We start from the raw sequence: 16,176 nt of genomic DNA on the forward strand, positions 1-16,176 counted from the left end.
GTGTAGGGTGTTCAACGGTGGTTATATAATGAAACTAATTTTCATGGAATATAACATTACACCAAATCCGTGATTAAAATTCTTTTGGCGCTCTGCCTAATTATTAAGCGTTAAATGTTCGCATATTTTAACTTATAATTTGCGAACTTTTAAAGCAAGAGCAAATATAAAATAATTTGTTTTCATATAAAAGCTACGTTGTAGAGTTATTAACGTAAAATTTAAAAATTTTACTTAATTTAAAAACATACAAAAATAAATAAAAAACGAATGTTTTGAATGACTTTTGATCTAATGATCAAATTTTACAAAAAGGTACTTTCTCTGAATAAATATACCTTTGATTTAAATTTTAAACAATCAAAATATGGTTCTAATGGAAAAAATAATATTGAAAGTACGCTTTTGTGTCTGATTTCGTAACTTAGAATATCGTTTGCATTAATTAATTAGCATATTTGAGGTCACTCCGCCCCTAAAACATTGAGTCCTAATAGTTCAAAAGTTATTCAGGATGTTTCTTTTTTAAATATATTTTTTATTTATTTATTTCGCACTATACATGCATATTATTATTTTTTTTTAATGTTAAAACAAAAGCTAGTTAGAAGATTTTAGAATTCGCTTTATATTTTCCTTAATTGATTACTTTTTTTTCTACTAAAAAATTTGATGGTTCAAATTTTTTTTATTGTATTTATGTAGATTAATATTTATCTAAATAAAAATAATTTTTTTACTGAGTGTCAATTTAACCAAATTATCAAAATTATTCCTTTAAATTTCTTAAAATAAAATTGCTAAGTAAATATTACAAAGTTTAACAGACTTAGTCAAGTTTCTAAAGAAATTTAGAACATATTAATAGTATTATTTAAAAGAAGAAAAAAAACACATTTTCATTTATTTTACTGATAATTGATATTTCAGCAGTAAGATATGTAGATTACAAATATTGGACGTTTTTTTTTTTATATATCTAACCTTTTCATATTGCAATTTTTTCAAAATCAGATAAAAAAAATTTCTTCTTACTGTTAAGCTTGTCTTGAAATTCATGTATAATTTTAGACATTTTTGTGTTACGCTTTTGTCACCTGATTTCTACTAAAAACTTAACAATTCTTAAAATTGCCATGTTGAACTGAGCGACCATTCACAAATTGTACGTAGGTGATTTAGGTATATATTCTACCACTAAATATATGGTTGCTGAAATTTTAGGACTTTCGAATAATATTAGAAATAGAAATAAAAGATTTTTTTTTTCTCTTACCATAAAAAATTAAGAAGGGTGAATTGGGTTCATATGCTTACTTATTATTTTTAGAAGATGAAATGAAATCTTGCAAGGAAGAACTAAGGAGATTAATTGTTATAAAAATGTGAATTAATTTCTTAGTATTATTTACTTAAAATGATTATAATTTAATTATTATTTCAGCAATTTTCGAATTTCTTTAAAAAAAAACATTGGTTAATGAAGGAGTTATTCACAAATTGATTTTATTTAATAAATGTCTAGTTGCATTCATTCAAAGTAAAGTTAGAGAAACAATTTAATTAAAAATATTAAATCAAATTGCAATTTTCAAGAGAATATTAAGTCTTCAGATCAGCTCTTAGCAAGAAATAATTGCAATTAAGATTTCAATAAGTTATAACGTTTTGTAACTAACAGTAGAATCTCTTAGTGAATGTGAAAGGAAGTTACTGAATATGTTTATCAAAAAATAAATTTTTAAAATTTATATTTAATTTGATAGAATAACTCTTCTTAATTTTATTTCACTTTGTAATTTCGAAAATATCGTGATGTATTTTAACAAACTTAATAACTGAAGTTTTGCTACAGCAATAAGTTCAGCTTTTTTCGTTTTCACTCCTAATCTGCTGTGGCATGTCTAACTTTTTATCTGATTCACTGGATGCAAAAAATGCTTGTCTTTTATGCGAGCTTGAGTATAGATAATTTCTTTAGAGAATGATTATTCATTACATAACTATTTAAATATGGATAACTTTCTAAACTAATCTATATAATTACGATTTTTGTAAATTTTGAAAACAATCAATTTAGAGAGAAAATTTCAAAATGGTGTTTTTAAAATACGAATTTTTTGCTAACTTTTGAAGATTATATAAATAAATTTCATAAAAAAAAAACAAGTTTTAAAATTTATTGTTTTAAGTTTTTTTCCTTGTATTTTTTATTCTAATTTTGTTTTAATAAATATATTTTTATTAAAATTTTGTTCATGTTAGTTGTTTTTTCTCTTTGCAGACATGTCTATTATCATTCGATTGCAAAACTTGCCATGGGCAGCAGATTCATCGGATATTCGTCGATATTTTGCTGGTCTCTCGATCCCTGAGGGCGGTGTCCATATTGTAGGTGGTGAAATGGGTGATGCCTTTATAGCTTTCAGCACTGATGAGGATGCCAGGTTAGCCATGGCAAAAGATGGTGGTAAAATACATGAAATGCAGATTAAACTGCTTCTTAGTAGTAGGCAGGAAATGGCGAGGGTGATTGAGCGAGCACGACAGCAAAATTTGGCTTTACAGTCAGCACAAATTGTCCCTCCTATGCAACCTCCGCCGTTTCCTAATATTCAGCAATTCCAGCAACCTATACGAGCACCCCCACCTATTGAAAGTGATCGACGTCCCATCGAAAGCGATCGTCGCCCTGTTGAAAGTGATCGACGCCGTGGTCGAAGTCCCACACCTCCTCGACGGCGCAGCCGGGAAAGAATTGATTCGAGAGATCGACGTAGGAGTCCTGATAACAGGCGGTCCTTTTCTTCAAAGAGAGATAGGAGTCGAAGTCCACCTCGTTCTAGTCGTGGAAGCAGCCGTGATAGAGATTCTAGAGATAGAAGGAGTGATCGGAATAGTAGAGATGACCGACGGTATTCAAAAGAAGACTCTAATAGATACAGTGATAACCGTTATTCAGAAAGAAACAGATTTCCTGATGAAGATCATAATAGCAGTCGATCACATGCATTTCCAGATACAAGTCAAGAAAGTAACAATCAAGCTTATCATAACTATCCAGATCAAAAAAGTGCTAACAACTACTCTTTTAATAATTCTCTAAATCCATCGGCCTCTAAAGATTATTCTGTGGCACCTAACAATGCTTATTACAATAATTCTGTAACTGCTGCTTCATCAAAAGATTATCCTGTTTCGGCTCTTCCTTCTAGTAATAATTTTCCTTACACAGATCCAAATAATCCTTCAATGTCCAAAGCTTATCAAACACCCTATTACAATCCACCTGCTAATAACTTGTCAATTAATTCAGTGGATCGAAGTTTTGGTTTAGATAAAGTGAACATTGCTGCTGTGCTAAACCAAACAAGTTCTGCATCACCTAATTCTTATATGCAGAAGACTTTTGATACTGGGGCGTATCAGCAACCTTTTGCACCAGAAAAAGTTCAAATACCACCAGCGACCTTAAATCAATCTGCTGAGAGAAAAAGAAAGTCTCGTTTTGAACCTGCACCTGATGCGACACTGCCTCTGAAACCACCTTCTTTTCCTTTGCCAGAAGTTTTTCAGAAACTTGGTGTTAAGCTGGAGCCTCAAATATTGCCAAAAACCAACGAAGAGCAAAATTTATCTACGGGTTATCAGCATGTTTCCAATATGTCTAGAGTTGACTGGCCTCAACAAAGCGCCCCAATGAATAATAAAAATTGGAATAGTTTATCAAACACACTTCAGAATTTGCAAAATGTTTCTGATCCTAAGACTAATAATCTGGGTTCAGTAGCAATTCCTATGGACCTTGATCCTCCTGAAGAACCATCTATAATTTATAGTCACAATATAAATGAACCAGTTGCATCAAATAATCTACTTCCTGAACAAAGGAATATGCCTTCAAGGAATAGTGAGGGTCCTCCACCTCGCTCTACTGCAGACAGAAAACAATGGCATGGTCCAAGAACTCAAACCATGGAGCTTCACAGAGTGCCATTTGATACACGAATAGAAGACGTATTACACTTATTTCGTAACATACCTCTGAATCCATCCAATATCTGCATTCAGGGAAATAATCAGAGAGTTGAAAGAGTATTCGTTAAATTTTCGAGCACCAGAGATTTCAATGAAGCTATGAATTCTCAACCTGTTTTCATAAGGAATTCTCAAATTGAACTAATACCCTGTCCAGTATCAGCGTTTGAATCGGCTGTTGTAGCGGTTCAGTCTATGAAACATCGCCCAAAGGGAACACCTCGAGAGGAAGATATGATATTGCAATTGAAAGGTCTTCCTTTTCAGTGTACAGAGCAGGATGTCGTGAGATTTTTTGCTGATCTTCGTATCCTCGATATGTTTTTAGAAAGACAAGCTGATGGTAGGTGCTCTGGCACAGGTTTTGTGAAGTTTGCAAGCATGGCAGATTTCAAACAGGGTCTTGTATTGAATGGCAAGACTATTGGCCATAGATACATAACAATTAAAATTTCTAACAAAGATATGTTAGAATTTGCTCGAGGTGAAAGTGTTTCTTCTAGAGGACCTGATACAAAGGAGTCACCATCAAGAGAACCTAGGCAAAGAGAACCTCCACATAGAGATCATCCTTTAAGAGAACCTATGCAAAGACAGCCTTCGCCAAGAGAACCTCCTCTGAGACAACCTATGCAAAGAGAACCACCTTCATCAAAAGAACCTATGCCCAGAGAGCCTCTATTAAAAGAACCTATACAAAGGGAACCTTCACTAAAAGAACCTTTAATGAGGGAACCTCCAATGAGAGGGCAGCCTATGAGAGAACCTTCAATGAAAGAGCCACCTAACAGGGAACCTCCACATGAATCTCTACATAGAGAACCTCGAATGTCTCCTAATAAATTTGGTGGTCGTCGTCCAGATTTCGATGATTCGTTACAAAATCACGATGTATCTGAACCACCACTGTCAAAACCTGTTCGTGGTAGTTTCTGCATTGGTTTAAGAGGGTTGCCTAAAAGTGTCAATAGCAACATTCTTGGCAAATTCTTTAGGGACATGGATATCACTGCTTTAGGTATCCATATTATTGTTGATAATAACATTCCAACAGGTCAAGCTTTTGTTGAAGTTTCAACTCAACGTGAAGTAGACATTGCTGTAAGCAAAAATGGCAAGTTTTTGCATAATTGCCGTATTAACATGTACTCTCTTTCTATTCAAGAACTTGATGAAATATTAACAATGGGTACGTTACCACCTGAACCATTATTAGGAAAGCCTGCTGATGATAATCGACCTCCTAGACGACCTTTACTAGCTCAAGCACCAATATTAGATAATAATTTCATGGATGGTCCTCCTATGGAACGTGTCAGGGCTCCTGGCCCAATGCGAGGAGGAAGACCCATGCGACCTATGGGAGACAGGCACATTAGACCTCCTATGGGGAGGATGAGAGGGCCCAGGCCTGAAAGTGGTAGAAATCCTGATATGGGTCCAACTGGTTTTGGAGCTCCTGGCTGTGTTGTGGCTGTAAATAATTTGCACTTCAATGCTGGGTTAGAGGAGTTGCTGAAATTTTTCGGTGGCTTTCGAATTACAAAAGATAACATTATGCGCCGGTACAATGAACATCAGCAGCCTACTGGTGAAGCTAGAGTATGCTTTGAAAATCCTAAAGAAGCACTAAGAGCTGTTAGAGAACTAGATACAAAGCCAATTATGGGACGCTCACTTCATCTTGCAGTATTGTGAGATAAGACTTTTTCCTCATTTTAAAATTAACTGAAAGCACGATCTGACACCACCAAAAACTCTGTAAAGCCTAAGTACAGTAAAACTCTATTTCAATATTTTTTTTATAAAAATATAATTAGCTCTCCAAAATGTGGGTAATTACTAGTATACCAACTAGAATTGCTGTAGAATAATTCATCACTCACTTATTGCCTATTTTTTGTTTTAAAACAAAAGTAAAAAATTGAAATCTAGTTCGACATTTCCATATGGGTACTTGTTTGTGTCAATTGAATTTACCGAATGCCTCAGGCCTCGCAATAAATTTAGAGAATAATATATAGTGGGGGAAGATTTCCGCAAGGGTACTTGCATTTGAATGGTTCCCAAATTTTGACTATAAATAATGAACTGTGGTACCAGAGGAAAAAAAAAAATCGCAGAATCAGGTAAATTTCAAGGATAGAATAAGGCAAGTTGCTTTATACTTTTTTTAATTTCAAATACTGGAACTAAGTAGTTTCTCTCGTTGATTTCAGTTGATGCAAACGGTTACCAATATTGCTACTGTTGCTTGCCCGAGTTAGCTACAAGTTTTACCTCTTTTTTTGTTCCTTGTGTACCATTGTCCAGTTGTTGGCAATTATTTTTGTGCTTTAACTAAAGTGGAAACCTCCCGAAATCTATGAAAAACTTCTACCAATTCATAGAATTATTCGCAAAAAAAAACAAGAATTGCTTTTTTTAAAAAGCTATTTTATAAACAAAATAAGAATAAACGAGACACTATTTGGATAACAAATCATTCTAATGCAACAGTTAGGTGGGCAAAATTTGAAAGCTCATTATATATATTTTAAATATAAAAAAAATTTTGTGTTTTTTTTATGCATTAGTGCTGTACAGAAGTGCTGGGCAATATATTGGAATTTCATTAATGTGATATGTTTTCAGGAAACATCAATATTTTCCCAGGTTTAATGAATTATTTTTATATTTTAATATCATTTTTATCAACACTAACAATAATATTGTACTAAATTACTGTTTTCAATAATACTCGGGATATTATCATAATCCCTATTTTACACTGTTGTATTTGATGTTCTTTCTGAAAATAATTATCACAGTATTATAGTTATTGATAAATATTGTACCTTTAATACTTATAAGATATAAAATATTACAAATTGTTGCCCCGCACTAGTGTAAAATCCCAAATGGTGAAATAATTCATTTAAATACTGTTACATATTAATTTTATGAGGTATTTTCAACCTATTTTTGTAAAAACAAATAATTCAGGTATGAAAGTTTTTGAAGTTAGTATAATTTTGAAAAGACAACGTATGTGGTGAACATACTTTTATTTCTAAACATTTAACTAGTATTTCTAGAAGTTATTTATGATTTTTTAAAGTTCGGATTTTGTCCTACAAATAATTCAATTGAAATTATTTGTAGACTATGACATTATCAGACTTGCGTTAAAATTATATGTTTATGTTTGGTGATCATTAAAATTTAAAAAGATATTCTTCGATATCTTCAAACATTTCATAGATGTTGTAATAATTTTTCTCCAATTCTTTTGGAAAAAATTTACTTTGTTTATATGTTATTATACAAATTCTGTGTAGTTTTCTTATTTGTTACTGAACTGATAGTCTTTGATATTGTAAATAATGTAAATAATAAATAAGGAAAAAATAGATCTGTCTCTTTATTTAGCCTCATAACTTACACTTGCAAATTTAAGATGCTTAAATTTTTTTTTTGGAGTGGGATCCATTTTGAATGATAAGTCTTTACTTTTTAAACTTGTTCAGTATGAGCAGAATTCTAATTATGTTTTTCAGTATGCTTGTCTATAGAAAAACTTCAAAAATTAAGGTGAAAAAAGTTTATGCGTTTCGCGCTCTCAAAACCGATACCAAGTATCAAAGTTATCATTTTGGTTTGTTTTGATAATGAGATGTTTGCTTTGGGAGCTTGAAATACATCCATTTTTCCCACCTTAACCCCTTCCTTCTTCCTCCCGTGAAAATGACGGGGTGAGGTTCCTCACTCTATTTCTCGCTCCCGTGATACTTCCGGGCTGGAGTGTTCAGTAGTAATGCGCCAATAAGAATAAAACTAATTCATTTCTTTTTCCCGGAAAACATTTTATTTCTCATTTTATGCACCAGATGGCAGTCATCCATCAAGAGAATGCCAAATTTGTTGCTCCAGAAGAGATGAAAAACAATAAGAGATGTAGGAAGGAAACTACTGTCCAGATTCTGACGTATCTCATGCTTTGAAATTTATCACACAAGAAAAAAATTACTAATCTTTATTTATATTATACGTAAGTTTAATAAAATTCTTTTTTAATGTTTAAAACACATATTTTTAAAATTTTCCTTGCTTGCTGGAAAACCAACATTAAGTCATAGAATTTTGGCAAGCTAACAACAAATAAAAAATGAATATATTGTTCATACACATATTTTTATATAATTTTCAGGGATAAAAAAAAAAGTAGGCACTTTTATGACTGTTTTCTTGAAAATTAACCAATCGTTAAGAGGTTAATTTTTGAAGCTAATGAAGTTTTTTAATTGAAAAGCATATCTTTCAAGGATTCTCTTTATTTTAGACTTTTTAATTTACTTCAAACTAAATTGGAGCCTTGCACACTTCAAATGAGATGGGACGCAAAAAAATGCTTCTCGCTTCCATATTTAAGGGAAATTTCTGGTGGGTATGGAAGAATCTTGAGAAATCCAAAATGTATTTATAAATTTTTTGTAAGGTGGAAAATTGAATCAGGGTGAGTAGCCAAACCTTTCAACAAAAAATAAGCACCTTTTAAGTACTTAAAAAATATTTTTAAGTACTTAAAATTAGTACTTTTAATTAGTGTAAAATCCCAAATGGTGAAATAATTCATTTAAATACTGTTACATATTAATTTTATGAGGTATTTTCAACCTATTTTTGTAAAAACAAATAATTCAGGTATGAAAGTTTTTGAAGTTAGTATAATTTTGAAAAGACAACGTATGTGGTGAACATACTTTTATTTCTAAACATTTAACTAGTATTTCTAGAAGTTATTTATGATTTTTTAAAGTTCGGATTTTGTCCTACAAATAATTCAATTGAAATTATTTGTAGACTATGACATTATCAGACTTGCGTTAAAATTATATGTTTATGTTTGGTGATCATTAAAATTTAAAAAGATATTCTTCGATATCTTCAAACATTTCATAGATGTTGTAATAATTTTTCTCCAATTCTTTTGGAAAAAATTTACTTTGTTTATATGTTATTATACAAATTCTGTGTAGTTTTCTTATTTGTTACTGAACTGATAGTCTTTGATATTGTAAATAATGTAAATAATAAATAAGGAAAAAATAGATCTGTCTCTTTATTTAGCCTCATAACTTACACTTGCAAATTTAAGATGCTTAAATTTTTTTTTTGGAGTGGGATCCATTTTGAATGATAAGTCTTTACTTTTTAAACTTGTTCAGTATGAGCAGAATTCTAATTATGTTTTTCAGTATGCTTGTCTATAGAAAAACTTCAAAAATTAAGGTGAAAAAAGTTTATGCGTTTCGCGCTCTCAAAACCGATACCAAGTATCAAAGTTATCATTTTGGTTTGTTTTGATAATGAGATGTTTGCTTTGGGAGCTTGAAATACATCCATTTTTCCCACCTTAACCCCTTCCTTCTTCCTCCCGTGAAAATGACGGGGTGAGGTTCCTCACTCTATTTCTCGCTCCCGTGATACTTCCGGGCTGGAGTGTTCAGTAGTAATGCGCCAATAAGAATAAAACTAATTCATTTCTTTTTCCCGGAAAACATTTTATTTCTCATTTTATGCACCAGATGGCAGTCATCCATCAAGAGAATGCCAAATTTGTTGCTCCAGAAGAGATGAAAAACAATAAGAGATGTAGGAAGGAAACTACTGTCCAGATTCTGACGTATCTCATGCTTTGAAATTTATCACACAAGAAAAAAATTACTAATCTTTATTTATATTATACGTAAGTTTAATAAAATTCTTTTTTAATGTTTAAAACACATATTTTTAAAATTTTCCTTGCTTGCTGGAAAACCAACATTAAGTCATAGAATTTTGGCAAGCTAACAACAAATAAAAAATGAATATATTGTTCATACACATATTTTTATATAATTTTCAGGGATAAAAAAAAAAGTAGGCACTTTTATGACTGTTTTCTTGAAAATTAACCAATCGTTAAGAGGTTAATTTTTGAAGCTAATGAAGTTTTTTAATTGAAAAGCATATCTTTCAAGGATTCTCTTTATTTTAGACTTTTTAATTTACTTCAAACTAAATTGGAGCCTTGCACACTTCAAATGAGATGGGACGCAAAAAAATGCTTCTCGCTTCCATATTTAAGGGAAATTTCTGGTGGGTATGGAAGAATCTTGAGAAATCCAAAATGTATTTATAAATTTTTTGTAAGGTGGAAAATTGAATCAGGGTGAGTAGCCAAACCTTTCAACAAAAAATAAGCACCTTTTAAGTACTTAAAAAATATTTTAAGCACTATATACATTAACAAAATAATTTTCAAAGACTTCACATGATCATGATAAAATAACTACTTTCCGACAAAGAACTCTTTTTCTTGATTATATTAGCCATTATAAAATGATCAAGAGATTTTTCGGTTCGATATCAGAGGGTGGGAAATGAAGCCTGAAATTGAAAATATTTTGCAAAATGCAGCAGAGTTGCACATGAGATTCCATTCAATCTGACCGAACACAACTCAGTAGACGCACATGTGGACTCCCGAGTATTTCATCAAACATGTCAAATGATTGGCGCTTTCACACGCTAAGGACCGACGGTACACCCAAATAGTTTGTGGTTGAATGAATTGTGAAAACTTTGAATAGAACAATGTGAAAAGCACGCTTTTGCATAATACATGGCAAAAATCGATATGGTAAAGAAAAAAAAAATCTTATTTTCGAAAAGGGAAATTTAAACGCATTTTATAAACACCCAATAAAAAAAGCACCTTTAAGGGCTTTTAAAAAACGAAAGTAAGCACTTTTTAGAAACACTACACACCATGTGAATTTCTAAAGAAAAGCATGGGTGGCTACTTGCATGATCAATGAAATATGTCGCTAGATAAGACCTAGAAATATGTCGCTAGACAGTGCAGGAGTGAAAACCTGCATTACGTTTCTGTAGAAATAATTTTCCATTGTAAGATAAAAATGCAAAATAACACTTTTATTTGATATTCTAAAGGTTGCATTTTTTTCTCACTAAAATATTTAAAAAAAAAAGCTTCAATTCAAATCAACCTTCTATTTTTAAACAATTAAATAAATTTTAATATGTTACAGATAAAGAGCAATCAAAGTTAGTAAAAGTTCTTCAGATTTTATTATTGAACATAAGTAAGTGTGACCATGAGCAAAAAAATCAGGAGTTGGGTCCCGAAAATAGAAAAAAACAAACAAACAAACTTGGTTAAAGTTTTCAAAAGCTTTTTTCAATCGAAAACAAACTATAGAAATCAGGAAAATTAGTATTCGTCAACCATGATTCAACAAGTTAACTCATAAGAAAGCGAAAACTAGCAGCTTCATGCTTATTAAAATAAACAGATAACTTGTATCAACCAGCATAGGAGACTGCTAAAAAAATTTCCCCAAATGTATATACACAGGGTTTGGACAAAATAATGGAAACACTTCGATACTAACAAATTTTTTGATATTTCTCAAAAAATACTTAAGAGAATCAGTTTATAAATATAGAAGTGTTTAGATCATGCAATTTCTCATACGTATCAATGAAGTTTAAAGCTTTTTGAGATTTGATTACAAACTGTCAATAAATTACGAAAGCAAAAAAATGTTTTTGAACATCCTATGTCAAAAAATGCAGTAATAAATTGGTAACTATTATTTTGGTTATTATATTCAATAATTGCACAAAATTTTGTAAACCCAGTTTAAATATTTATAGAGATGGAATATTTTTTTTTTAAATAAAAAATTATTATTTTTGTCTTACATTTTTTTTGCTATAACTTTGAAAATATTCAATAATATTTAACAGAAAATTTAGATCAATTTAAAATTGAGTACAAAATTATTGCTTTAAAATTAGAGAAAAAATCGGTAAAAAATGTGCAAGATACAAATAATTAAAGTAGTTTTTTATACTGCTCACGCACGGGAAAAAATTTAAAAAATTTCCAGCAATTTTCTTACTTTTTAAAAAAAAGCTCAAAATTATAATTTTTTTTTTTTACAAATTTCATTTTGTACTATGAAACAAGATTTATTTACAAATTATAATATCCTTCTAATGATGGTCCGTACAACAAAGTGTGATGGTATTAGGAAATAAAACATGCATAAAGAAAGATACTTTTATGAGGGATGATCCCCAACAAGGCTGCTGTCATTTTTAATAAATCTTGTTTAATAATACAAAAGGAAATTTGTGGAAAATCTCTTATCATTTTGAAAAGTAGGAAAACTACTTGCTTAAAACTTTTTAAATTTTTGAGATATTCAAATCAGACTTTTTTTAATTAGGTGCCAAATATGATTCACTAAAAAATTATAAAAAAAGTTTTAAATTTTTTTCCGAGCATGCACAGTATAAAAAAACTACTTTAATCACTCATATCTTGTGCATTTCTAACAAATTTTAAAGTTAAAGTCAAAAAATGTAAGATAAAAAAAATATTTTTTATAGAAATGTCCATATATATAATAACCAAAATAATAGTTGTAGCAAATTTATTACTACAGTTAAGGCATAGAGCTTTCAAATTGTTTTTTCTTTCCATTTGTAATTAATTGACGGTCTGTCAAACATCAAAAAGCTTTAAACTTCAATGTTATGTATGAGAAATTGCACGACACTTCAAAATTTACAAACTGATTCTCCATTTAATTTCTGAGAAATATCAAAAAATGTGTTAATCTTGAAGTGTTTCCATTATTTTATTCAACTCCTCTTTCGATGTATATTTTTCACAAAAATAATATCGTTTAAATAGTAAATCGACAAAATTTTAACAATGGACAAAAAAGTATATTTTTTTACTAGTAAAAAAGGAATACTAGGAGTTTTTTACTAGTATAATGAGGCAATTTTTAATAATACATTCGAGATTAATTATACATTTTAAATAATTCGGAAATAAGTAGTTTTATTTTAGAATAATTTAAAACATGTTTTATTTGAACAATATCAACTTTTCATTCTAAAATTATTGAAGCAAAACTAAAAAATAAGAATTTTATGATTATAGAAATTTAAAAAAGTTAAGAGGTTTTTAAAAAAATGGTTTGTAGAACATATAGCTTTTCTGAGAATGCTGTTTGCTTTTAGTGATTACTAACAAAACGAAAAAAATTATTTTTTAAGCGTGTGATGCGCTTAGTGACAAAGCATGGGTTTATAGTCACATTTATATTGAATTTAGAAAATGTGAATTACTTAAGGTTTTTAGAATTAAAAGAGACTGAAGTATTTGTAGCAAAATTTTTGTCAAAAGTAAAGTTTACAGGGTTCTAAAAGAACCTTTAATTTTTTAGCTATGTATCTCATTTTTTGAGTTTTGAAACAAGAAAAATATTTCAAACAATTTGCTTTCAAATAAAATAATTTACTGATTTCATTTTATTTGCAAAATGAAATCAAAATCATCTACATTTTTTTATCCAAATATTAGAATTCCATTATTCACCCAAACAAATCATAGACTAGCTATTAATGAAATTTCTATTTGTTTATACAGTGTTGTAACTTTTGGAAAACAACTTACTGAAATTTCTATGGTATTTTTTTTGCATAGCATACATTCACAATTTTTGAATAGTTGTTTAAGGATAAATTATCTTAGACTTTAAAGAGAAAAACAGGGTTTGTGCTGGTATAAATTATAAAAATATTGGGACATGTACAAATACTGTTCAATAGCAAAATAAAATCAAAATCTAACAATACAGAAAATATGCGATACACCAGAATAACATCGAATCAGTAATATATTAATGACATGCCAGGCATATGCTTGCTAAGTTTCATATCGTTTTAGTCACTTTGAATTAACTAAAGCTAAACTGTGATTTGTCTTGATTTAACCAATTTTTAAAATTGTTCTTTTTTTTAGAAAAAAATATTTTTTATTATGTAAGATAAGGGAAACTGAAAGTAAATAAATCAACCCCCCAAGTAGTGTTAATATCCTGGGTAGAAAACTTCACTGTAAACAGCTTTTTTGCATCCATTTCTTATTCCTTTTAAAATCCCGGATCCCCTCTTTTTCCATTTGAACATGTAAAGAGGGCTTGTATAGCAACCACTTCAATATGAGAAAACTGTGAACATGTTGTATTCTGAATAATTTATAAAAGAAATGTGGTTTTTCTATTTTTACAAAAAAATAATAAAATTATTTTTAAATGCTTCCATTAAGCAATCTTTGACTTCATTATTGAGTGAAAATATGTTTTTGGTCTACATAAAGAGTGAAAAAATATAGCTTCTTGTTTTAAATTATTTTAAAAACAAAATATAGAAAAGGTAATAAAATATAGATATTTATTAAGAACTTGCATAGGCATAACATGGAGCATATACATACCAAAAGCATATACATGGAGAGAAGTATATTTATATTTTGACAATTTCTGCCTTAACATAGTCAATAATAGAATGTTTTTCGGCATATATTTTCTCATCTATGCGATTTATTTTCATTCTTGCAAATGTTCCACCACTAGAATGTTTTGTTAATCTCTCAGGATTGATGCAACAGCAACCATTTACATCCTAGAAGGAAAACAAAAAGTCTAGAAACTTTAAGGTTATGTTTTATGGGGTGGGGTGGGGGGGAATTATAAGGTTTTAGATACGCCACCCGGAAGAAAAACACATTAACTGTCGGGCAATAAATTTTTTTTTGTTGTCAACTCTAGATCTAAGACCACATCCACAGAAATAGCAACCTTATTCACTAGTTTTGGATCCAATAGAATTTTTCATTTGCATAGCTGCCAACATGAATAGGCAAAAATCCAGCAGATTTTACGAAATAATATAAATTTCACAATAACTGTTGTATAATGTTCTAAATATTTTACACATAGGGAATTTGAGGGATTTTTTTAGTAATCAAAATAGACAAATTGTCATATTTTTCAGTTATGATTGACATTAAACATACTTGAAATGTTATGTATTATGTTTACTCATTTCAAATATTTATACGCATTTAATTCATCAAAGATAGATAAAATATTTTTTTCCAACTAATTTAAAAAAAAAGAGTTCTGAATAAAAATAAACTGAACATTTTAGAACAAAAAAGTTTTAATCTGATTTCTATAAATGAGGTTAATTTCATTATGTATGGCCAACTAGAAGGGGAAAGGCCAGAGAACTAGCTCATATTTACTTGTGACGTCACGAATTCCGTCCGACCGGCGAACGTAGCTGAAACGAAGACGAAGTGAAAGAATTAGTAAAGCAAAGTGGCGTGCTTTGTATATATTGAATCGTTTACATGCTTGTTTAGTGCTAATTAATCGGTTACATGCTTATTTGTTTAAAGTTTGGAGTTGTTATCAAATTTTAATTTGTTTACAATGCCTAATAGATGTTGTGTTACTGCATGCAAATCAAATTATGATAAAACTGGAGCCAAGATTTTGCCAATTGAATAATATGTTTCAGTATGAAAAACAGAATGCTGTTAAACTTGCATTTAAGTTAAATTTAAAGACTGTTTACCCAACCAAAATGGAAAGACAAAATGTGCTGCCAGCACTAAATGTTTTTTACAAAAGTAATAGTGCTGCTTTAGAGCAGCTTTCAGAAAAAAAGTATCTGTAACTTTGCATACATAATCTGTTTTTATAATAATCAGAATTTATAATAACTCTGGTAACAGATTTTACTTAGAAAATCTGCATCACAATTTTTATAAATTCATAGTTGTCTGTAACATAATCAGAGACTATTTTTTGTAAAATTTGAACCTAAACTAGCTAACACGTAGAGTGTAAATTCCAAATATAAACTGGATAAAAAAAAAGTAAAAATTTTTGTTTCTTAAAACTCATTTGAGGTTTCTATACAACTTCAAAATTGAATTAATACTTATGAAATTAAAATCTTTAATCAAAATGGCTGAATATTTTCAAACAATATTAAAAAATTATCAATAGTGGAATGTTATTATTATAATACTAATATAAAATATATAAGCAAAGTGTTATAATTTTTCTATTTCTTCATTTTGCTTTCTTAATTTTTCACTGCAGTTTTTTAGTCGTTGCTTTTTCTTAAAAGAATTGAAATGGAAAATAATCATCACATACTGGAATAATATTCAAGCACGTCTTACCAGTATGCAGTATTTCTGCTAATGATAAT

At 29.7% G+C, this 16,176-nt stretch overlaps 2 protein-coding genes across 7 annotated transcripts in view; one reads left to right on the forward strand and one right to left on the reverse strand.

Moving 5' to 3' along the window:
* Positions 1-7,430, forward strand: part of LOC107451075 (uncharacterized) — a 33,947-nt gene extending 26,517 nt beyond the window's left edge. For all 5 annotated transcript variants that reach the window (XM_087152530.1, XM_021145766.4, XM_021145768.4 and 2 more), the window contains one exon: positions 2,285-7,430. In XM_087152530.1, the coding sequence (XP_087008656.1) occupies positions 2,287-5,736 (3,450 nt within the window). In that variant the 5' untranslated portion in view covers positions 2,285-2,286 and the 3' untranslated portion in view covers positions 5,737-7,430. The remainder of the gene's footprint in view (positions 1-2,284) is intronic.
* A 6,888-nt stretch (positions 7,431-14,318) lies between these two features.
* The window catches only part of PolA2 (DNA polymerase alpha subunit B), a 39,408-nt gene continuing 37,550 nt past the window's right edge, over positions 14,319-16,176 (reverse strand). For both annotated transcript variants that reach the window (XM_087152531.1, XM_087152532.1), the window contains one exon: positions 14,319-14,571. In XM_087152531.1, the coding sequence (XP_087008657.1) occupies positions 14,413-14,571 (159 nt within the window). In that variant the 3' untranslated portion in view covers positions 14,319-14,412. The remainder of the gene's footprint in view (positions 14,572-16,176) is intronic.

Source organism: Parasteatoda tepidariorum, chromosome 9 (genome assembly GCF_982258835.1).
Source record: "Parasteatoda tepidariorum strain Cologne lab strain chromosome 9, Ptep-v5.0, whole genome shotgun sequence".
Lineage (NCBI taxonomy): Eukaryota > Metazoa > Arthropoda > Arachnida > Araneae > Theridiidae > Parasteatoda > Parasteatoda tepidariorum.